This window comes from Phallusia mammillata, chromosome 2 (genome assembly GCF_965637545.1).
Source record: "Phallusia mammillata chromosome 2, kaPhaMamm4.hap1.1, whole genome shotgun sequence".
Lineage (NCBI taxonomy): Eukaryota > Metazoa > Chordata > Ascidiacea > Phlebobranchia > Ascidiidae > Phallusia > Phallusia mammillata.
Window position 1 is genome coordinate 24,936,859 of NC_137253.1, and position 22,081 is coordinate 24,958,939.

The window sequence follows — 22,081 nt, forward strand, 5'->3', positions numbered from 1 at the left end:
CGACACGCGACAAGCAAGCAAATATTGTTTTTTGCTTTAAGTGTTATTAATGATCAATCTTAAACATGTCAAAAAATTACATTATTTACAAACTTCATGTGGGCAAACCACCTGTACAACTACAGCATACAGATTGCCGAAACGCAACAACATCATTCATGTCGCATCACGTGTGTCAAATAAAATTTGTCTCCTACGTGACAAATGAATGTCAGATGGCAGATTTTAAATACCGTAAGCAATTTGTTTTCAATCACGTTTATGCAGGAACAATATAGCAGGATGTTGTTAGGTGGCGTGAAGTATGATTTAGAAACTAACTATTTAAAACAAATTAAGGTTCAAAACAGTCCTAAATTTCAACGAAAAACCTCCAACGAAACTTTGCATTGAAGTCATGTTATACATACTAACATGCTAGGAAAATTGTTGCGGGGATGATTAGAATCATGTATTGGTCGATTGCATCGTATGCTCAACGTTTTTATATGTTTAGATGTACGATTTCTGTTTATATCAGTGGTTCCCTATGTTTTTTCTATACTGCCCCAAACAACTTGATGAAATGAAAACGACCACTTCTTCACCTGACTTATCACAACAAAATTAGTTTATGTCTTCAATTTTTATTGTAATGTTCCATTGTAACTGTCCTACTATTCTCAGCACCCCTCAATCTTTCAGTGATCCAACCACCATTCAGTGATCCCATCACCATCATATATATGGTGACACTTGTGGTACCTGTTTTTTCACATTGTTTAAACAAAAGGTATACAAAAAGTCTTACACATATAGCCATACTAAGCTGGTAATACTCTTGCCATTCCCACAAAATCTGTTTGAAAATTAGAATATTTATCAAAATAGTAACGTTTACTTAATATACATGTCCATGGCCGCACATTCTCGTCTCTGCAGCCACAGGTTGTAATTACAACAACCACTTTGATATAAAGTGGATCAAAGTCTTTAAATATCTTCTTTTCAGCAGGTCATGTTGAGTGGTTTGTAATACTAAACTGATCCTACTGGGTATGGAAATTAATATGCATTGCTCATACATGTAATTTCGCACCATGCATAGAATATGCAGAAACATTTTACCGACAGCATCAAGAATTGGACACAATTCATTTCTTGGGACAAACACCCTCAGTCACAAACCAGCAACAGTTTTTGCTGTGAAACAATGTATATCGCTGTCAGGGCCAACAACTGGATATAAAAAGCAAGCAAAAAGTTTGCACCACAGTGATGTGAAAGTGTTGCAAAGCAACCCTTTTTTGGATCAAATCAACACTTCAACACTCCACAAGATACCTCAAGACACTTTGCTAAAATTTGAACTTACAAAACTTCCAGGGGTGTATGCATCACTGTCAAAATGGTATCTTACACGTACGTATTTTATTCGCTCTTGCCTAGTCTGATTACTACTAATTTGGACAGGTTTGGGATCAAATTGTTCTAGCAACATCCATGCCTATTTATAAGTCCATTGAAAGAGATTAAATTGAATTTTTGTAGTATTAAAGTTGGTGACTTCAATTTGCTTTAACCCATTATGTTCCACGGGGTGGCAACAATGCTGCTTATATTTCTTTTTTTAAGGAAATATAAGTGATTTAAGGAAATATAAGACAGGATTAGAACCCATAACCACTCAAAAAACAATGAATTGGGTGACTGTTATAAATAATCGTCGGTTGGAAATGAATAATCCAACATATTATTGCTAAATATCAAACTATCTTTTGTTGAAATTTTTGTCGATCAATGTGTCTAAAAAATTTCAGTGTTTGTTGTGATGACTGCTGATGCTGGTTACTGTTTGGCCCCAGTGCAATTCCATCACTTCACATTTTTCTTGGCTACGATAGGAACTGGTCTATGTTCATGTTGTGCCAATTCCCTAAATCAGGTCAGCAGATTGTTAATAACATATAATATTGGACCCCTTTATTTGTGATGAACATTATTTATAATGCCTTCTACAGATTGCAGAAGTTCCTTATGATGCACAGATGGATAGAACTAGAAACCGACCATTGGTGCGTGGAGTAATTACTCCCTTACATGCCCTTGGATTTTCAGTGTTTTCAGGAGTATCAGGCGTTGCCTGTCTTTACTATGGTTTGTGTACAATGTAACAATATTAAAAAGATTGGACTATTTACCACATAATTATTTGTTGAACAGGCACAAATTTATTGACTGCATTGCTTGGCTTATCAAACATTTTTCTGTATGCGGCTGTCTACACTCCGCTGAAGAGACGGCATTGGTTCAACACCTGGGCAGGAGCAGTTGTTGGAGCCATTCCACCACTTATGGGATGGACTGCTGCAACTGGACGCATTGACACAGGTGTTTGTTTTTCTTTAGTGCAGATATCAATTCAATAACATTTTTAAAACAAACAAATAAAGTTGGTATCCAGCCTAATTGTTTCTAGGTCTTTGGTTGTTTTTGAACTGTGTGTACATTGTCCTGCTATGACCAAAGTGGGCTAATAAACAGAACAAACATTTTGAGTTTAAGCTTTTTACAGATAAGATTGAATTAGCAGGCAAAAACCTTTGCTGTCATATTTCTAGCATAAATAAAATTCTGTTTTGACACAACCCACTACCACTATGTGTTGGGACCTATGCTTACATATTTTTATACATGTATTTGGAAACAGCTATGCCTTTAACCTAAAACAAAGGGACATGTATAATATAGGTCATATAATTGGGAAACTAAACCATGTTGCAAAACTTTCTGAAGTTTTTAATACATTTATGTATGAATTGTAAATTACAATTTCTATATGATTCTGTTTTTAGGGGCATTCATTTTTGCCGGAATACTGTATGCATGGCAGTTTCCACATTTTTATGCACTTGCATGGAGGAGAAGAGGAGATTATGCTCGTGGATCATACCACATGTTGCCTTTGTCTCACCCTGGTGCTACCAGATATGTTGTACTATCTCATTCTTTGGCTTTATGGGGCCTGTGTGTTGCTTCTCCATTTACTGGTGTAACATCCCTGCTATTTATCCCTATGTCAGCACCAATGAATGCTTGGCTAACATACTCATCTCTGAAGTTTTTCAGGTAATTATTATATTTCACCATACAGAAGTACACAGCAACATGTTAATGTGTATGTTATTATGGGTCCCCTTCCCTGAAGGGGACACATATTGTTTTTGTCCGTATTTTTTTTTTCTTTTTTCTGTCTAACGCTGGCTTGTTAGACGCGTTTGGTTAAGAAAGAGTGCTTCAAATTTATTCAAATTTGCACAGATGTTAGTTATTAATCTAAATTTAATCCTCCTGAAGTTTGACCCCGATTGACCCAGCGGTTCACCCACAGGCCCCCAAAATGCAAAATTTTTAAAACATGGTTTGTTATATGCGTTTGGTCAAGAAAGAGTGCTTCAAATTTGTTTAAATTTTGTCAGATGTTAGTTATTAACCAAAATTTGATCCTCTTGAAGTTTGACCCTGAATGACCCAAGGGTTCACCCACAGGCCCCCGAAACGTAAAATTTTTAACGCTGGTTTGGTAAAGAAAGAGTGCTTCAGATTTATTCAAATTTGGACATATGTTAGTTATTAATCCAAACTTGATCCTCCAGAAGTTTGACCCCGAATTACCCAGTGGTTCACCCACAGGCCCCCGAAACGTAAATGTGTCTAACGCTCGTTTGGTCAAGAAAGACACTGTAGGCAGAAGTCCCAAGAGAGTAACTCACTGGTTTACGATAGCAGGAGGGCTCAGCTTGACGTCGGACAGACGTTTTACGAGACATCGTTTTGGTGATCAGAAATCAGCTGTTTTGCACAGCAATGCTATTTCGTTTTATTAAGTTATCACTCACATTTTCAGTTTTGGCAAAGGTTTCACACCTATGACGTGATTTAAACCTAATAAGCGTGCTTCGGTTTCGTATATGTCAAGCAAAACTTGTTAATCAAAACAAAGTTGAAAAAATAAACTTGACATTTTTGCAAGATAAATGTTTTTTTTAAATGCTCGTTGTCAGGTCGGCCGCCGCATGACCACGGGTTACTTAAGGTCAACTAGTAGGTATTACTAACACAGTTCAGAACTTTCTTTCATCATAACGTAGCGTTTTTTTGGCAATAAATTTAGGAATCAACACTCAAGGCATGTATAAATTAGGTTAAACGGTGTTGTTGAACAGTAAGGACGGCGTATTGAAAACGGTGTCAATAGGTCAAACAGTCGTTGCACCCTGAGAGGTTACTACAGGTCAATGGTTTTGCGAAACAAAGTTAAATGAAAAACAATTTCTTATGTGTACACTTGTAGCAAATTGCTTTTTAATTTAAAGTGTCTGTAACACAACTGTTACAGCTTTCTAGAAAAAAATGTGTTTAAAACCCGACCTTAGACGACAATATCTGGGTCAAAGCAAGAGATTAAATTAAAGTATTTGTTTCGTTCTTTTTTAATGTTTTTGTAATTAAATGACAATAATAGTGCAAAAAGAATACGAACAAAAAATGTTTATTGTTGGGTTAATGCTTTCTAAAAATTTGTCCTTAAAAATCTAAAAGTCACCGCAACATTTGTTTACTGTAAATCCGCACAAACACGCGTGTGGGGACCCATTAGTTTTTGTTTACAAAAACAATCATATGTGTAGATCAAATGATGTGTATAGTAAATTGGTAAATATCGTATAGAATATATAAAATGGAAGTATATCAGAAAGCCACCCTTCTAGTTTTAACACTGCATTTGTAATGTCTTTGTAGGCAGAAAAACAGCAAAAGTGCACAAACACTGTACAGGACAAGTCTGTATTACATCTTGCTGCTTTCAATTGCAATATGTGTGGACCGAAAGCTTTTACAAATTGATGAAGTCAAAATACCACCAAATGATTGTCAACTGGCAATGTCCAATATGTGACATAATAAAGTTCATTTTTGTAGTACAAAAACATGTGTGCTTTTTCTTATATCATGACAAAAGAAAGTTATGATGAAGCACAGTGAAGTAAATCAGAACAGACAAATGTTTCCATTATATTTGTCATTTCCAGCAATTGATGAGGAAAAAAATGTAAAATCTGCGAGGTCACTTGTTTTTAAATTTTAAACTAACTTCCAATCGTAAAAACCCTTTGAGACAGTCATCCTCCACTTCCTTTTCAATAACTTCCAAAACTTTGGCTTTCACATCGCTAGAATTCTCATAATACTTAAGCAGTTCTTCAGCATGTTGTATCCACACACAGTTGGCACATCCTGAACCACAGCAAAGAGTGTCCAGTGGTTTGGGTGGAGGACCAACAGGGCTACCATTTGGCACTTTGGTTGATGCAAGCAAGTAAGGTATTCTGCATTTAGCAAGAATCTCTGTTCGCAGCAATGCAGAACAGGGCAGCAGGTACTTGAAGGAAAACATTGGCTAGCTTGTTACAGTCAAATATGTTGAAAGCAATTCTTCTTGTTTTAAAATGTCTCGAGTTGCAATCAGAACAACTGTTCTTGATGAGGTGTGGCATTCAAGTCCGTTAACACTGATGTTTGGTATAAACTCTCTGAGGTGAATGGGAAAATCTCTTGGAAAATCAAACTCCTGGTAATGAACGTTTGCTTTATATTCTTGGTTCTGGTTGTTGACATATTGGCCAACATTAAGTGGACACTTAAGTTTGTTTGTAAGCCATGTTATATCACAAAGTTCATATGGTCCTACTCTGTCTCTTCCAGCACAAGACTTGTATGTATACTTTGACAATCCACTGTCTTTTCCATCAATGTATATGTGGTCCTTACATCTAAACACAAATGAATTCCTGATGGATTGAAAAAATATGGCATTAGATGGGGTGTAAACAGTTCCAGGATATATTGCTGCTATGTTTCCCTTTGTTATGCACCCTGATGAAACAAACACACCTAAACCGGCATCAACAATGTTACTCCTTTGGCGAGATAACTTAAACCCCATTGATGACTCCATTACTTGTTCAATATCAGCGTTACCACATTTTTTAGCATTATGCAATGCACAAAATAGGGATTCAAGTTGTTTTAATACAGATTGATCATCAACAGAGTTAGTTATGAGTGATACATTTCCAGTGTTTTGTTTGTATTTTGCAAGTATCCATGGCAGCAGACGTTTTTTGTATGAATTCCATGATTTAGCAAAATTCACCATGGTTTTTAATCACTAAGCATTTTATCCCTAAACAACAAGTTTTGAAATAAACAGCAATATCGTCCTATTTATTTGGTGACCTATACGCAGAAACCACAAACCTTACGGGTAAAATATATAAACAAAGTAATAGGGCACACAAAAACAAAACATGATTAACCACAGTACAATCCTATTGATGGAACGAAAACATGTAATATTCGTTTGTACTCCCATTGTTCAATTACTTGTAAAACAAAATTGCAAGAAATGTCACAGCTCGCCTCTCACAAACATACCCCTAATTTTGTTGCCAAGTATAAAAGATGACACAAGCTTCGGCAAAGTAAATGACCCAAATGCGCAATCATAGTGACGCAATACTACACACCTTCGCGCAATCACATTATCACACACCCCCATTGGCTGAGTGATCTCGATTTGGCAAATTGAAGAAAAATATTTAAAAAAATTGTTAACCCAGCACTAGCAAGAAAATTATTCTGTTTAAAAAAATTAAAATTATTCTCTGTATCTGCGGCGCAATAACCAACGATGCGTGCAAACTGCGGCAATACAGCTTTATTGCAGACTTGCAGCGGATTGTGTTTTGTTTACATGCACTTCGAGTTCGACGTTTTGAGGTAAGTTTGTTTTACTGTGTCCTTTGTGCACGTAGCCCCAAACCTGACTAGGTAAAGCTGTTCAAATGTTTGCTTGATGCAATTTCGTAACCTTAGACAATATTGCCGATATTGCTGAACAGCTTGTAGTCGGTGCTTTTTATTTAGAAGGGACCTGAGAGGTAATTAATCACGTAGTTAACTTTTTGCAAAATGGCGAAACGGAAAAGACAAGCCAATAAAACGAGCGAGAAATCCAAAAAGCAGAAGGTTCCAACAAAAAATGAAGAATACGCATATTTAAAAGAGAAGCAGGATCCAATGCCCGAAGTTTACACCAAGAAACCACCTCAGCCAACTGAGAAAAAGATTGGCCAACTCACCGAAAGTCAAGTTAACCAGTTTTTTGACAAAGTATGTAATTTGTAGTACTCTAAATTAAATGTGCCAACATATTTGAACAAAACCATCCTGCATAATTTTAGGGTTTCGTTTTAGTGAAAGATTTTTTTGCCCCCCATCGACTTGATGTTGTACGTGAAGCTGTGAACAAGCTAGTGGATACTGTTGCAAATAAACTGTACAAGGCTGGAAAAATTCAAAGTAAACAGTTTTTTTTAATGAAGTATGTTAGTTATTTGTTCTGGTAAAATGTAATGTTTTGAAGACAAGCACGAAGACAAAGGTTTCAATGATCGGTTAACACACCTGGAAAAGGAATTTAAAGGCACAGCAGTTATTCTTCATAAAATGGGTATTCTGCCCAAAGAATTTCAAGATCTTTGGTCTGATGAAAAACTTCTGAATGTTGCTGAACAATTAGTTGGACCCGAACTAGCTGGTCACCCTGTATGGAATTTAAGAACCAAGGTATGTTGAATTTTGTACTTCAAAAGTGCTCATTCTAAAACAGAAACTATTGAGTGAGCATACATTTCGCTTTTTCAGACACCTCACAATGAACAAACTACAGTTCCATGGCATCAAGGTGTGTTGGGTTGGATAGACAATGTTAAAAAGTAATTCATTTCAATGGGTACTTTCTCTGATTTTCTTTGTGTTAAAATAACAATCTATTCAAACCTTTAGCTGTGTCTTGCTGTGTGCAGATAATGCCTACTTGGAGCCCTGTAGTTTAGAAGTGATGCAGCTGACAGCATGGATTCCACTTGTTGATGCTAATATGGTTAATGGATGCATGCAGGTTGGGTTTTGCTTTAAAACAGCCCAGTTAAAAGCTAATCTGAATACAATGTGTTATTGCTCAGGTTGCATCAGGTGGTCATAAGAAAGGATTCACTGCCAAACATACATGCTGTGCAGGAGGAACTTGGTATGTGCAGTTAAGTGAAGAAGCCATGGTGGATGAGTTGGGTGTGGATTTGAAAAAAGATATTGTCACATGTGAAGTTCCCTATGGAGGTGTTTTGTTTTTGAATAATGCTGTTCCTCATCAAAGGTAATAAACTTAGTTAATGTTGTTTGTTACATCTCCACGTTCAGTTACGCATGATTAACTTGTCTCATTATTCCACTGCTATGACGTTACAATCGCCATGTGCGTAACAGTAAAATTAGAAGGCCTTTGTCTGTATGTTGCAATGATTAGTTCATTTTACTGTACAACGTGGTCGAGTAAGGTGATTTATTACTGCATTAAGTAAATTCGTTTGTGTTGCATTTTTAGAGACGAATAAGGCTAAATTAAATATTGTGACGACTGACTAATTAATCTTCAAGTGAAGGCTGTTTACCGTGATTGTCGGTGAGTGTTTAATTCGATTTGTGACCTAAATTAATTCATGGCTTTATGTGTGACTTATGGCATGCTGTATTTTCCTATAGTGATTGCAGCGATTGTTTCATCGTCTTGCAACTGTTGATACGTGTACTGTACCTGTTGACCTGTGTCGCAAAATAGTTGGTAAGTTAGTCATTGGCATTTTTGTGCGTTGACATATGTCAATGTGTTTCGTTTTCTTGTTTAGAAAACCGTTCCCGTACCCGTTCCCGTTTCGTTCTCAACCCTGTTTCTGTCCGTTCCTGATTGTGTACGACGTTGTGGTTGTTGCCGCTGTTGTCGCTGTGGATTATTACACGTGATTCGGGAAGTGTGATTTGTGTGGGAAAGGGCGGGGCGTGTTTCAACGTGACAAACCCCTTTGTGAGGCTCAGCCTTGCAGGTCGGCCGTTCAGAGTCTACATAAAGAAGTTTTCAACTGTTGCTCGTTGAAAAGGAAGTTTCAACTGTCGCTGATTGAGAGAAGCTTTCTACTCTTCCTTATTGGAAAGAAGCTGTTGCTTGGTTAAAAAATGAATTCCGACACGATTGAAGAAGATAAGGGTGAACAGCTCATCAAATTGCAACGTTTATTGCAAGAATCCTACACCCAAACGGAACGTTTAATGGTCAGTCCCAATAACTTAGTTTCTGTACATTCATCGGTGCGAATTATAAATGAAAGGTACCGACTTCTTGTGGAGCATATTACTTCAAATTCACCTGAAAATGAAGACCTTGTCAAGGATTTGTTAAAGCGATACGCTGAGGAGAAGACGGAGTTTGATAGCAGGGTTGCTGAATGGATCGAAAAGGCCCAGCCTGCTACGTCCCCACCGCCACAAGTTGGTTCAAAAAAGTCGGTTAAAAGTTGCACTTCTAGTTGCCCTACTTCAGCAAGTACGAGTTCCAGTGTTCGTAGAACTGAAGCACGAATTAAGCTTGAGATGGCTCGCGCAAAACTTCGTCAGGCCAAGGAAAGACAGGACGAGGAGAACGAGCGACGAAAGAAGCTGCTTGATGACGAACGCAAGTTGCGTGATGAAGAACGGAAGTTGCGTGAGTCAGAGCGCCGATTGACAGCCGACGCAGAAATTCGCGAGGTACAACGTCAAGCCGAACTAGCCGAAATCGAAGCTCGCGGATGGGAAGGTAAATTCGAAGCGGAATTCGTTTATCCGCCAACCGTAGAGAGGCCTTTTGTGCAAACGGTCACCGAATGTCTAAAACCTGTACCGCGTTGTGATAGGCAGGAGCTGCCTAAAGTAAGTCATCAGCCTCCTATCTATGCTACTCCGCAATACGATTGTCAAAATAGGAATAATCCCACAGTAGCGCAGGAACCTCGTTACAGCTCAGATGAGCGTTTTCTACCGCGTCCGAAGATAATGTCATTTAACGGCGATCCAATGGAATACTGGACGTTCATTCGCAACTTTGAAGCGCACGTTGCCACTAAAGTTCACTCTGACGATTTGCGGTTGGTTTATCTGCTGCAACATTGTGATGACAAAGTGCGACCTAAAATTGATCACTTGACGAAAAGGCCAGTCGAGGGTTACCGACAGGCACGTCAAAAGCTATTTCATGAGTACGGACAGCCGCACATTATCGCAAATGCCAGTGAGCAGCATTTGAAGAAGAGTCCTCGCTTGAAAGGAGATCAACCGGAACGACTAATGCAGTTTGCAGATCTGCTGGAAAAATGTCTCACTACACTGGAGGATATCGATGAATATGCCGGTCTTAACTCACTTGACACCATGCTGCAGCTCATTGACAAGTTGCCCTATCGCTTGCAGGAAAAATGGATAGAGCGATCAGTCGAAGTTCTGCATCGCACTAATCGTGAAGCCGGGTTTAGCCACTTTGTTCAGTTTGTTTCGGAACGTGCAGAGGTGGAAAATTCCCTCTACGGAAGTAGGATTATGGGATATAGGCGCGACAAGGATCCTGGTCCACCGATGAGAAAGCCAAGAGCGTCTGCGTACGTTGTGAACCCAGTTGAAGTTCGACAGCGTCCGACAGAGAGGCCGACTACTTCCGCTACGTGTCTGTTCTGTGGTAAGGCTCACGATTTGCCTAAGTGCTTTGAGTTTAAACGTAAAACGTACTCCGAACGTGTGGAATTCGTCAGTCGTAAGAGATTGTGCTTCAGATGCCTTACTCCAGGTCACCGTGTTAGACGATGCAAGGCGAGAACTGCCTGCGAAGAAAACGACTGTTCGAGTCACTACCACCACACATTGCTGCATAGGCCTGCTCCAGCCGCAAAGCCAGAGTCACAAGCGACACCAGCTGAGCCGCAAAAGGTCGCTTCATGTTCAGTGGCAACGCCGGGCGAATGTGGTTACGAAGACGTGTATCAATGCGTCGTACCGGTCGAGGTAAAATACGAAGGCCGGAAGGTTTTAACTTACGCATTTTTGGATATCGGCTCTACCGGAACCTTCTGTAACCAAAGGTTGATTAAAGCCCTGGGCATGAAAAGTGAAACTAAGGAGATTGTTTTGCAAACACTGACAGATGAAGCCAAAGAGCATACGGCTGTTTCGGTGAGTTTCTCTGTTTCTCCAGTAGGTGGCGGAGATGATATATTTCTCCCTAAAGTAATAACCGTTGGTGAAATCCCCGTTCGTCCTAATCCGATTCTTAGCAAAGAAGCATTAAGGGGTGCCCCACATTTACGTGACTTGGATTTTCCCTTAATAGAGAAAGGAACTGTAACATTGCTGATTGGTCTGGATAATCCAGACGCCTTGTTCATTGAGGAGATGCGTCGTGGTCCAAAAGGGAAACCGTTTGCTGTCAAGACACCTTTTGGATGGACATTATTTGGCCCTTCACTCCTTCCGTGTGCATCATCGAGGTATCAGGTAAACTTCGTGAAGTCTAGAGACAGCTCTTTACAGAAGCAAATCTCTAGTCTGTGGGAGACAGATTTTGGGAACGAAACTGCTGTTCTAGATTTCCCCACGTCGCGCGAAGACAGAAAGACGTATGGTATCATGCAAAAGAACGTGAAAATGGTGGAAGGTCACTATGAGCTGCCGTTGCCGTGGAGAGAAAGCTCAGCTTGTTTGCCAGATAACAAGCCAATGGCCGAAAGACGGCTGACGTACTTGAAGCGACGCCTGGAGAAGGATCACTCACTGAAGGGAAAGTACGTGAGCACAATACAGTCCTACCTCGAGAAAGGGTACGCAAGAGAGATACCTCGAGAAGAAATCGAATCGGTTGATGGTGTTTGCTGGTATTTACCACACCATCCTGTACTTCATCCCCGTAAGCCAGACAAGGTTCGTGTAGTTTTTGATTGCGCTGCAAAGCACAAGGGCGTTTCCCTCAATGATGTGCTGATGCAGGGCCCGGATCTCGTAAACAGTTTGGTGGGTGTTTTGACTCGATTTCGCAAAGAGCGGTACGCTTTGGTGGCCGATATAGAATCGATGTTCCACCAGATTCGTGTTACCCCTAAGGACAGGGACGCCTTGCGATTTCTGTGGTGGCCAGGAGGGGATTTGACAAATCAACCAACAGCGCATCAAATGACTGTGCACCTGTTCGGGGCGACTTCATCCCCTAGTTGCGCGAGTTTTTGCTTGAAGCAAACAGCCTTGGATTTTGGTCAAGATTTCAATGCACAAGCGTCTTCGGTCGTCAGAAGAAATTTTTACGTGGACGACTGCCTGACTTCGGTTGCATCTACAGTGGAGGGAATTCAAATGACCAAAGAGATTTCAGATTTGTTGTCACGCGGAGGATTCCACTTGACAAAATGGCTCAGTAATAACCAGAAGATTCTGTCAAAAATTCCTGAAGAAGAGAGGTCAAAGGCAGTGCGAAACAAAAGCTTGAGTGATGACGTCACAGAGAGAGTGCTTGGTGTCCACTGGAACGTGCACGAAGATACGTTTGGATTTAAGGTCAACCTTCCTGAAACGGCGAAGACTCGAAGAGGACTTCTTTCTGCATTGAGTTCACTGCACGACCCTCTTGGATTCGTTGCACCGTGCACGCTTGGAGCCAAATTATTACTCCAAGGTTTGTGCAAGCGTGGAGTTGGCTGGGACGACTGCATTTTGGAATCGGAAGCAACACAATGGAGCGAATGGCTTGGGCGTTTACCGAAGCTTCATGACCTGTGTCTTCCTCGTTGTTTTAAGCCCGATGATTTCGGCGATGTGCAAAGTTGGGAGTTACACCACTTTGCAGATGCTTCCTCCGTGGCCTACGGAGCTGTGTGTTATCTGAGGATAGTCGACGTCGGTTCGCGTGTTCACTGCGTGTTTCTTGTTGGCAAGTGTCGACTAGCGCCGCTGAAAACAGTGTCAATTCCAAGACTGGAACTGACGGCGGCAGTTCTATCCGTGAAGCTAGATGAAATGATGCGACGAGAGCTTGGCCTACCGGTGCATCGGTCTGTGTTTTGGACAGACTCCACTGCCGTCCTACAGAGCATCAGGAATTCGAAGAAGAGATTCCCTACGTTCGTTGCTAATCGAATTGCAAAGATTGAAAGGCAAAGCGATCCTTTAAGCTGGAGACATGTTCCTTCAAAGCTCAATCCGGCAGACGAGGCGTCACGTGGATTGACGTCAGAAGCGTTAGTGACGTCTGGCCGCTGGTTGCGCGGTCCGCAGTTTTTGTTGGAATCTGAGGATCACTGGCCTGTGAGTCCGATTGTTTTACCCGACTTGCCTGCTGAGTTCAGTCCCGTAAAAAAGCAGGAAGTCTCCATACATATGGTCGTAGAGAGGCAGTCCATAGTTGAGAGGATCATCCATCGGTACTCTTCGTTGCATCGTTTGAAAAAGAGTATCGCCTGGCTGCTTCGATATAAGAAGTTTTTACTGTCGCGTGTTCGCGGTAACAAGGCTGTGGTGGAGAATCGTGGATCATTATCTGTTGAAGAATTAAATGCTGCCGAACTGGAGTTGATTAAATATGTGCAGCGAAAGCATTTCAGCCCTGAGCTTGCTGCGTTGGAGAAGGGATCTCTTTCCAAGACCTCTGTGAAACGTCACATGTTCAAACTAAATCCAATGGTTGTTAACTCCGTGCTTCGAGTTGGTGGTCGACTAGAAAAGGCTTTCATTCCGTACGATGCCAAACATCCGATTCTTCTACCACATTCGTGTCATTTTACTGACTTGGTTATCGAGAGACATCATCGTCTTGTCGGACATTCTGGGATGGGCCACACTTGGTCGTCGCTGCGCCAAAGGTTTTGGATACTTAAAGGTGGAGTAGCCGTACGCCGAGTGATTGGGAATTGCCTGTTCTGCAAGAGAAGAAATGCTTCCGCTGGAGTACAGAGGATGGCAGACCTTCCTTCAGCAAGACTGCATCCGGACGAGCCCCCGTTTTCACACGTAGGGGTGGATTATTTCGGTCCCTTTCCAGTTAGGCAGGGACGGAGCATCGTGAAACGGTACGGGGCAGTGTTTACCTGCCTATCAATTCGAGCTGTCCATATCGAAGTTGCCCACAGCCTATCTACAGACTCGTTCATCGACGCGCTTCGTCGCTTCATTGGTCGGCGTGGGAATCCTGTAAATATATATTCCGACAATGGGACGAACTTTGTCGGTGCAGAACGGATACTGAGAGAATCACTGCAGTCTTGGAACCAAGTTCACATTGAGGAGTACCTGAAACAAAGCGGAATTCGTTGGTCGTTCAATCCCCCGACAGCCAGTCATATGGGAGGTGCGTGGGAACGAATGGTGCGCTCCATCCGGCGAATTCTGACGTCTCTGATGACACAGCAAGTTGTTTCCGACGAAACATTGTCAACGCTTTTTGTTGAGGTTGAGTCAATACTCAACTCGCGTCCTCTTATTCCTGTCACCTTTGATCCCCGCGATGATGAGCCGATCACACCCAATCATCTCCTGCTCATGAGATGCAACTCGAATTTGCCTCCTGGCTTGTTCGACAAAAAGGACTGTTACGTGCGGCGCCGTTGGGCGCAAGTGCAGTACTTGGCGAATCAATTTTGGATCCGCTGGGTTCGCGAATATCTACCGAACATCATTTCCAGGCAGAAGTGGTTCCAGAAGAGGAGAGATCTCCAGATCAACGATGTGGTTCTCGTCGTGGATGATTCACAGCCACGCTCCAAGTGGTTGATGGGTCGCGTTGCGGATACATTTCCCGATAAAACGGGAACTGTACGCTCGGTGCTTGTGCAAACGCGATACAATCGTGTCAAACGACCGATTGCAAAACTTTGCTTGATTGTCGCCGCTGAAAGTGATGCTTAGTGTGCTGTTTTGTTTATTGAATTTCGTTGAACGTTCGATGTTTGTTTGTGTGTGAAATGTATTTACCCGGGTCATACATTTAGGTGGGGGTATGTTACATCTCCACGTTCAGTTACGCATGATTAACTTGTCTCATTATTCCACTGCTATGACGTTACAATCGCCATGTGCGTAACAGTAAAATTAGAAGGCCTTTGTCTGTATGTTGCAATGATTAGTTCATTTTACTGTACAACGTGGTCGAGTAAGGTGATTTATTACTGCATTAAGTAAATTCGTTTGTGTTGCATTTTTAGAGACGAATAAGGCTAAATTAAATATTGTGACGACTGACTAATTAATCTTCAAGTGAAGGCTGTTTACCGTGATTGTCGGTGAGTGTTTAATTCGATTTGTGACCTAAATTAATTCATGGCTTTATGTGTGACTTATGGCATGCTGTATTTTCCTATAGTGATTGCAGCGATTGTTTCATCGTCTTGCAACTGTTGATACGTGTACTGTACCTGTTGACCTGTGTCGCAAAATAGTTGGTAAGTTAGTCATTGGCATTTTTGTGCGTTGACATATGTCAATGTGTTTCGTTTTCTTGTTTAGAAAACCGTTCCCGTACCCGTTCCCGTTTCGTTCTCAACCCTGTTTCTGTCCGTTCCTGATTGTGTACGACGTTGTGGTTGTTGCCGCTGTTGTCGCTGTGGATTATTACACGTGATTCGGGAAGTGTGATTTGTGTGGGAAAGGGCGGGGCGTGTTTCAACGTGACAAACCCCTTTGTGAGGCTCAGCCTTGCAGGTCGGCCGTTCAGAGTCTACATTGTTGTTGACAGAGGGTAATTTTGAAACTTTTGCAGTTTAGAAAATCAATCTGAGATTATTCGTTGGAGCCTTGATTTGAGATGGCAAAAACCTGATAAACCAAATGGATTCTATAGCCTGAAAGACAGTGTCTTAATGAGGACTAAAAAGGATAAAGACTACAAAATTAATTGGGATAAAATGGCAAACACTGACCGAACCAAATTGCAGATGGAAAAGTTGGTATGTTGATTTTGTGTTAGAAGATTCTTGCATTAAATGCTTTCAACTACTTTCCTGTAAAGATTCCAAGTTTCTTCCTGTTGGAAACAATCATGCTTAGTGAGGTTGTGTGCTTGTTGAACCAGTAAAATGAAATGATAAATTTCTAGCATAACCAAGTAATATATATGTAATAATGCCTGTGTTATAGCAACATGGTGAAAGCCTAGTTTCTAGTGTCGTTTGCTTTTTATTTCACTGAAATGAGAAACTAGTATTTGTATCAATTAAATTTAAATAATGAAGGATTGTTGGGGCTAATTACAAAATAAGCAAAGCAACCAAATTCAGGTTAATTTAGGATGTTAAAAATTGTTGTCCATTTCAGGATGAAGATAATGATGATCTAACCCCGGAGATCGGTGGTCCATGGATGAAACGTTGGGAAATAGTACATCACAATCGCCACACAGAATCTTTGCAAGGGAACACAACGTCTTGGCACAAAGCATAGATTGCAAATGTGCCAATCTTTTAAAGTTCAATTTATAACCTAATTCTGTGTTATTGTTTTTACCCTTTGAAAGTTCCATAAATGCAATTATTGTGTGGTGCTATTGCGTAAAAGTTTATAAATACAATGTGCAATTATCACTGATGATGGCATGAGCATTTGCCGAAACGTTTGAACTATAAAGCATGTCGCTTTTTACGTCTATTTTCACCATTAAACTTATGAACAGATCCGTATACAGTGTTCCAAGGTGCAATTAAAAGTGCAAAAAAATGTAATATGAGTTGACTCGTAAACATATCTTGTTTGTCAGACTGAAACGTGCAGCATCATCGTAATACCTGACGTCAATTAAGCGTTAAGGTTGAAGGCACATATTTGTTTGAGCGCACACAGTCAACAGCGCTTGTGCAAGCGATACAGGCAGTGGTAATATTTTATTGCCCAATAGTTTTGAAAGGCTTGACCAAAGCGGCGACCCACTAGCAAGTTTTATTTGTGTGACGTTTCAAAAGTAGACAAGCTAGATGCCTATCGTCACAAATTAAAATCAATTTTAGAAATGTAGTATATGAGTAATACACTGAAGGTCACTCAATAGTGGTAAAGCTTTTCCAAGGTCACTGGCCAGGTTAGCCCTTATGCATGTTTCTAAATGGGTAAAGTGATTTTGTACGTCACCCTTTAAAGTTTAAAGAGAAAGTCCAAGCGCTCGTGGATTAAGTTAAGTGCAAGTTTTGGGATCAAGATAAATTGACATGTTTATTCGAGCTTGACCCAAAAGAGAAAAACGCAATAGACGAATACGTCACATCGGCGGTTAGGTAGTTCGTCAAGTTTGTTGTAGGCTGGTAAGGTAAATTGGAATGCAAGACACGTGCAGTGAGATAGGTTGCTATACGACTTCCGCCACAAAGTTATCACGCGAAAAAGACTGTAGCAATAAATGTTTTGCCTTTTGATTCACTGCTCATTTACGATAATGCTTTGAACCTTAGCGAACTTAGTGGTGGCAAAAAAACGTAAACGAATTAATTCAATGGAGAAACGCACCAGATCAGCTCGTGAAAATGGCATAAAAAAACAAAAAAAGTCGGAAGATTTTTCTTACTTGCATATTGAACCGCCGCCTTGCCCTGAAGTTTACGTGACCAAACCACATCAGCCAACAGAAAAGAAGAAAGGGCAACTAACAGAAAAACAATTGGATCAATTCTTCGATAAGGTACAGTGGACCATTGTTGAAATTTGCACGTTTTGATAGTCAATTGTCTTTTCACTATTACGTGTAAATTTAAATACAGTTGTTTCGATATTATTTCCAGGGCTTCGTCGTGGTAGACGACTTTTTTGAACCGAATCGACTTGACGAGGTGCGAAAAGCTGTGGATGCGTTGGTGGACAAAACGGCAAATAAGTTGTTTAAAGGAGGGAAAATTAAAAGTAAACATGGGCTCTAGCCCCAATCATGATACATGAAACGCGTTTATTTGTTGGTAACTACTAACTTTGTTTCTAGACAAACACGAAGACAAAGGATTTCTTGATCGCCTGTTACACCTAGAAAAAGAATTTAAAGGGGCCACAATTGTAATGATTAAGTTGGGCTTACTTCCTGAGGAGCTGCAAAACCTCTGGTCCGACGAGAGACTTCTTAATGTCGCCGAGCAGATCGTTGGACCCGAAATTGCTGGACACCCTGTTTGGAACCTTCGCTGTAAGGTAACATACATGCATCCTAAAGCCAGATAGAAACCGCGTTTTTCGGTGTTATCAATTTTCAGACTCCCCATAACGAGCAGACAACTGTTCCCTGGCATCAAGGTAAAATGTATATCATACCTAGGAATTATATTGTATAAAAAGTAGATTTTGTGTGCAAAGATTTATGCAAGCTTTGTGTAATTATCTGTAAAACGTAAGTTTTTATAATTTTTGTTTCAGACAACGCTTATTTGGAACCACGCAGCGTGGAAGTGATGATGCTTACTGCATGGATACCGTTGATAAACGCTAACAGCGTAAACGGATGTTTACAGGCAAGTGTATAGATCCTTAGTTTTGGTGTGTCCAGTATCGCTTTGGCTCAAGTACCTTACACTGAATTAGACGACGGACCACTACAATTGGTTTATGAAATCGTTTAAATTACCTTCATATTGAAGTGTTATTACGATTTAATTACCACATCCGAAATGCTTATAACCAAGGTTTGTTTGATGGGTATTATAAAATAATATACCAGCAACCAACGCAAAAAAGGTGTGCATGTCGCAGCTGGCACATTCTGGTGGTGTCAAAATGCCTGCTTATGGGGCTCTGATTTTGAACACTAAACAGGAATAAATAGTTGCCTAATTTGATTTGACGTTACGCAGGTTGCATCAGGTGGGCATAGAAAAGGCAAGACGGCTCGCCATACATGCTGCGCGGGAGGGACTTGGTATGTTGAAGTTGACGAGCAAACAATGGCTGCTGATTTGGAAGTTGACCTGGAGAGAGACCGGGTAACATGTGAGGTTCCTTATGGAGGAGTATTGTTTATGAACAATGCTATTCCACACCGAAGGTAACTGCCAATATGCGTGAATAGTAAAAACAACCTTAAACCGTATCAATTGCTCTTTGCAGTTTGGAAAATCGATCAGAAAATGTTCGATGGAGTCTTGATCTCAGATGGCAGCGTGCAGACAAACCAAACTACTTTTACGGCCTAAAAGACTCCGTGCTTTTGAGAACGGCTAAAGACAAAGACTATCAAATAAACTGGGACAAAATGGCTAATATTAACCGAAATAAGTTGGAAATGGATAAAGTGGTAATTTTGTAGTGACACAAAATCCGAGGCTTACAGATATGTCCGGTAGTCCTTCCTAAAGCAGTCGTCCTTCACCGATTGCAGTAGTTGCGGCCTTGTAAATGAATACGAACGCTATATTCCATTTAAATTGTGTAAACTGTAAACCACTAAGTTCTTTAGCGTTTCCTGCGTTTTGCTGACATTTTAGTTCGAAGCATGATGTCGTATGGGCAAAATTTTGTAAATCTTCATGAGTGAAATGGGTCGAGGAGCAATAACTGACACTGGCATAAAGCACAAAAATAATAATCTTTGGCTGCAGTTAAAACGATGACGATGGGTTAAATTGTTTATTGAATGTTTTGTACAATTCTTTATTTTTTAGACATTTTATAATTAGACATTTGTGGAAGCAAACAGTTAACATGCAACTGCTGTATATAGTTCATCCTCTCCAGGTTTTGGCGCACCTTAGCGTTTTATTTCTCGTTTTAAGGATGAAGACACAACCGATGAATTCAACACAGAAATTTCTGGTCCGTGGATGAAGAGATGGGAAATAGTTCATCACAACCGACATACGGATGCACTCAAGTAAATCTTACAAATCCCGTTCGTGATGACAGTTAAACGTTTTGTATACATGATTGGAGTGCGCTAAATTCTTAACCTGTGCGTGAAAAATATACATTTTGCTTCACAAACATAATTGGAACCATATGCGCCAAATTCTTAACTAGTGTGCAAAAGAAGTAAATTATACGCATTTTTTACGATAATTAACAAACAGAAACTGAAAACACTAATTACCAGCAAACTAATATAGCACAAAAACATTGTCCAGCAGAAATGTGAAATACACATACGTCAAGTGTAAGGTTTAATGCTGAAAAATTGCATCAATTTGTTTCATCACCATGGCTTTTACTAAATACAATTTGTCCATTGTTGTGGAGAAAGGCAATCATAGTACATGCGGTGAACAACAACGAAGTCGTCCCAGCGAGAATCATAGTAAGCCAAAATACCGAAGTAAAGTTGCCCAGAAAGTCAACAACGACTCCTGAAAAAATATGCATAAAAGTAGAATGAAACAGAAGCAACATAACAATATTTGATCGTTTACCTGACAAAGCTCCACTGATCAGCAGGGCAAGTCCGGATGCGGCAAAAAGCACTGTAAATGTCACTTCTCTTATGCTCGGAGCACTGCATGTAGCCGCAATCGTGATTACAGTAGTTGCAGTTACACCAAATGCACAACCGTACGCTACACAGTAAAACACAAGCAAAGCGAAATTTGAACTTGTAGTAGGTATAAACTGCACAGCAGTCATAATCCCAAAACAAAGGCATGTCAGTTGCAAAATGCCTCTGCGTAAAAATGCTGATTTTGAAATTGCCAACCCGGAAAAAAATCTTCCCAGACAATCTCCAACAGAGATAACGGAGAGTAACACAGCACTATTCGATTCGCTAAAACCAAGCTCAAGTGAGTACGGAACTATAAATACATTTGGGAGATACATGGAAAGTGCACTAACCATATCGGCCAATATGAAACAAAAACCAAGCCAATATCTCCTGAAAAAACGATTAATTCGGCCATCCTTAACGCTAGCCACTGAATTGTTTTCGATGCAGCTTTCCTCCTGTAGAGTGTTGTGATCTCCACCATTTTTGTCAGGATCTTTTATCACCGATATTGGGTGGATCAAAGCTCCAAATACGCAGGCATTAAGACTGATTGCCCCCAAAATGAGAAATGAACCTCTCCAGCCAAATTGGCTCAACAAATATTGGGCTGGATATGGTAATATCACTCCGTACAATGTGGATCCGCTCAGACTAATGCCGTTTGCAAGCGCTGTGTTTGTAGAGAAGTATTGCGAGACCTGAGTCATGCATGTAAAGGAAGCCAAGCCGTAACCAGTACCTAAAAGTACAATACTAAGTAAAACTATTGCAAAATTCAGCTTTACACAAGCTTATGTAGTTCGTAGTTTTAACGTACCCATGATAAATCCACACAAGTACGCCACAAATATGTTTGGTGCGAAAGAACAAATTACCATTCCAACACATGACATAAGGCCGCCCAACATCACAATCTGTCTTTCTTCCAACCATTTTCGTAGAACTTGAGCAAATAAACCTGTGTGCACAAAAGCGTGGAATATGAAATATACCTTTAAGTGTAATAAATAAATTAATAAACTTACCAGAAAATGTAAGCGTGCTCATGATGAAGGTTAACAACCACGATATTGCTGTATTGCCTACACCAAAGTCGTCCCTCAATTCGTTAAAATATACACCAAGACTTTTCGGAATTCCAAAACCGATTCCCATATTGTTAAAAGTAGCAAATACAACAATCCAGGCCCATCCGCCGTTCGGCGAACGTTCCACATTTTCTATTCCATTTAAAGTTTTGATGCGTAAACCCATTTTGTTCCAAGTCTCCAAATGTTGAAGGTTCTGATCAAAATTTTATTTAAGCAAGTTTCATTGGCAAAACTACCTCTGTGTGCAACCTTTATTGGCAAACAGACAGCATATTTGCTTAGCCAGACAGGCGATCATAAATCGGTTAATTACGGCCCGGGAAAGAGTACTGACAGACTGTTATCACTAAACTGTAAACAAAAAACGAGACTTACTAGTAAAGTGCTTCTCAAAGAAAACAAACAAATTTACCCAAAAATCATATTTTAAGCATATTTTAAAAATTTCTGATAACCTTGTCGTACAAACCTGAACAGCTGCTAAACCAGTCTACTCTTGAGCTAAAACTTTGAAAAGCAAAACAGCAAGTTGAACCATGTTACTAGGGGCTGCTAAACCTGACTCGGCTCGTTTTTCGCTGCAAACATATTGGTGCACGGACGCACACACACG

The 22,081-nt window shown here is 40.4% G+C and overlaps 6 protein-coding genes across 12 annotated transcripts; 4 read left to right on the forward strand and 2 right to left on the reverse strand.

The window, feature by feature from the left end:
- Positions 1-960: 960 nt before the first annotated feature.
- Positions 961-4,969, forward strand: LOC145212283 (protoheme IX farnesyltransferase, mitochondrial-like). Its single transcript, XM_080080369.1, has 6 exons — positions 961-1,401; positions 1,800-1,924; positions 2,001-2,136; positions 2,203-2,370; positions 2,835-3,108; positions 4,783-4,969. The coding sequence occupies exons 1-6, from the start codon at positions 1,080-1,082 to the stop codon at positions 4,937-4,939; spliced, it is 1,182 nt and encodes a 393-aa protein (XP_079936495.1). The 5' UTR covers positions 961-1,079; the 3' UTR covers positions 4,940-4,969.
- LOC145212290 (SET domain-containing protein 9-like) lies at positions 4,516-6,279 on the reverse strand. The gene has a single exon (XM_080080377.1). The coding sequence runs from the start codon at positions 6,197-6,199 to the stop codon at positions 5,441-5,443; it is 759 nt and encodes a 252-aa protein (XP_079936503.1). The 5' UTR covers positions 6,200-6,279; the 3' UTR covers positions 4,516-5,440.
- A 459-nt stretch (positions 6,280-6,738) lies between these two features.
- On the forward strand, positions 6,739-16,658 carry LOC145212282 (phytanoyl-CoA dioxygenase domain-containing protein 1 homolog). 4 transcript variants are annotated; one of them, XM_080080365.1, is made up of 9 exons: positions 6,739-6,822; positions 6,970-7,215; positions 7,287-7,404; positions 7,469-7,671; positions 7,750-7,820; positions 7,891-8,005; positions 8,070-8,260; positions 15,701-15,887; positions 16,255-16,658. In XM_080080365.1, the coding sequence occupies exons 2-9, from the start codon at positions 7,015-7,017 to the stop codon at positions 16,378-16,380; spliced, it is 1,212 nt and encodes a 403-aa protein (XP_079936491.1). In that variant the 5' UTR covers positions 6,739-6,822; positions 6,970-7,014; the 3' UTR covers positions 16,381-16,658. The 4 variants fall into 4 exon arrangements, with proteins under 4 accessions (XP_079936491.1, XP_079936494.1, XP_079936490.1 ...); XM_080080368.1 differs by having other exon boundaries at positions 6,742-6,822; positions 7,750-7,789; positions 7,911-8,005; XM_080080364.1 differs by lacking the exon at positions 6,739-6,822 and having other exon boundaries at positions 6,829-7,215.
- Positions 8,285-15,576, forward strand: LOC145212257 (uncharacterized). 4 transcript variants are annotated; one of them, XR_013856666.1, is made up of 2 exons: positions 8,285-15,383; positions 15,448-15,576. XR_013856666.1 is itself a non-coding variant. In XM_080080316.1 (2 exons), exon 2 carries the CDS (start codon positions 9,115-9,117, stop codon positions 14,848-14,850), a length of 5,736 nt encoding a protein of 1,911 aa, XP_079936442.1. In that variant the 5' UTR covers positions 8,285-8,725; positions 8,790-9,114; the 3' UTR covers positions 14,851-15,576. The 4 variants fall into 4 exon arrangements, 2 of the variants coding, with proteins under 2 accessions (XP_079936442.1, XP_079936443.1); XR_013856667.1 differs by having other exon boundaries at positions 8,285-15,224; positions 15,305-15,576; XM_080080316.1 differs by having other exon boundaries at positions 8,285-8,725; positions 8,790-15,576.
- Positions 16,659-17,227: 569 nt separating the features above from the next.
- LOC145212286 (uncharacterized) lies at positions 17,228-19,889 on the forward strand. The gene is made up of 8 exons (XM_080080374.1): positions 17,228-17,605; positions 17,706-17,823; positions 17,900-18,102; positions 18,165-18,204; positions 18,325-18,419; positions 18,759-18,949; positions 19,012-19,198; positions 19,677-19,889. Exons 1-8 carry the CDS (start codon positions 17,420-17,422, stop codon positions 19,776-19,778), a joined length of 1,122 nt encoding a protein of 373 aa, XP_079936500.1. The 5' UTR covers positions 17,228-17,419; the 3' UTR covers positions 19,779-19,889.
- Positions 19,640-22,010, reverse strand: LOC145212276 (monocarboxylate transporter 2-like). Its single transcript, XM_080080360.1, has 5 exons — positions 21,938-22,010; positions 21,403-21,661; positions 21,195-21,335; positions 20,307-21,116; positions 19,640-20,243 (listed from the first exon to the last, which is right to left on the reverse strand). Exons 2-5 carry the CDS (start codon positions 21,629-21,631, stop codon positions 20,080-20,082), a joined length of 1,344 nt encoding a protein of 447 aa, XP_079936486.1. The 5' UTR covers positions 21,632-21,661; positions 21,938-22,010; the 3' UTR covers positions 19,640-20,079.
- Positions 22,011-22,081: the final 71 nt, after the last annotated feature.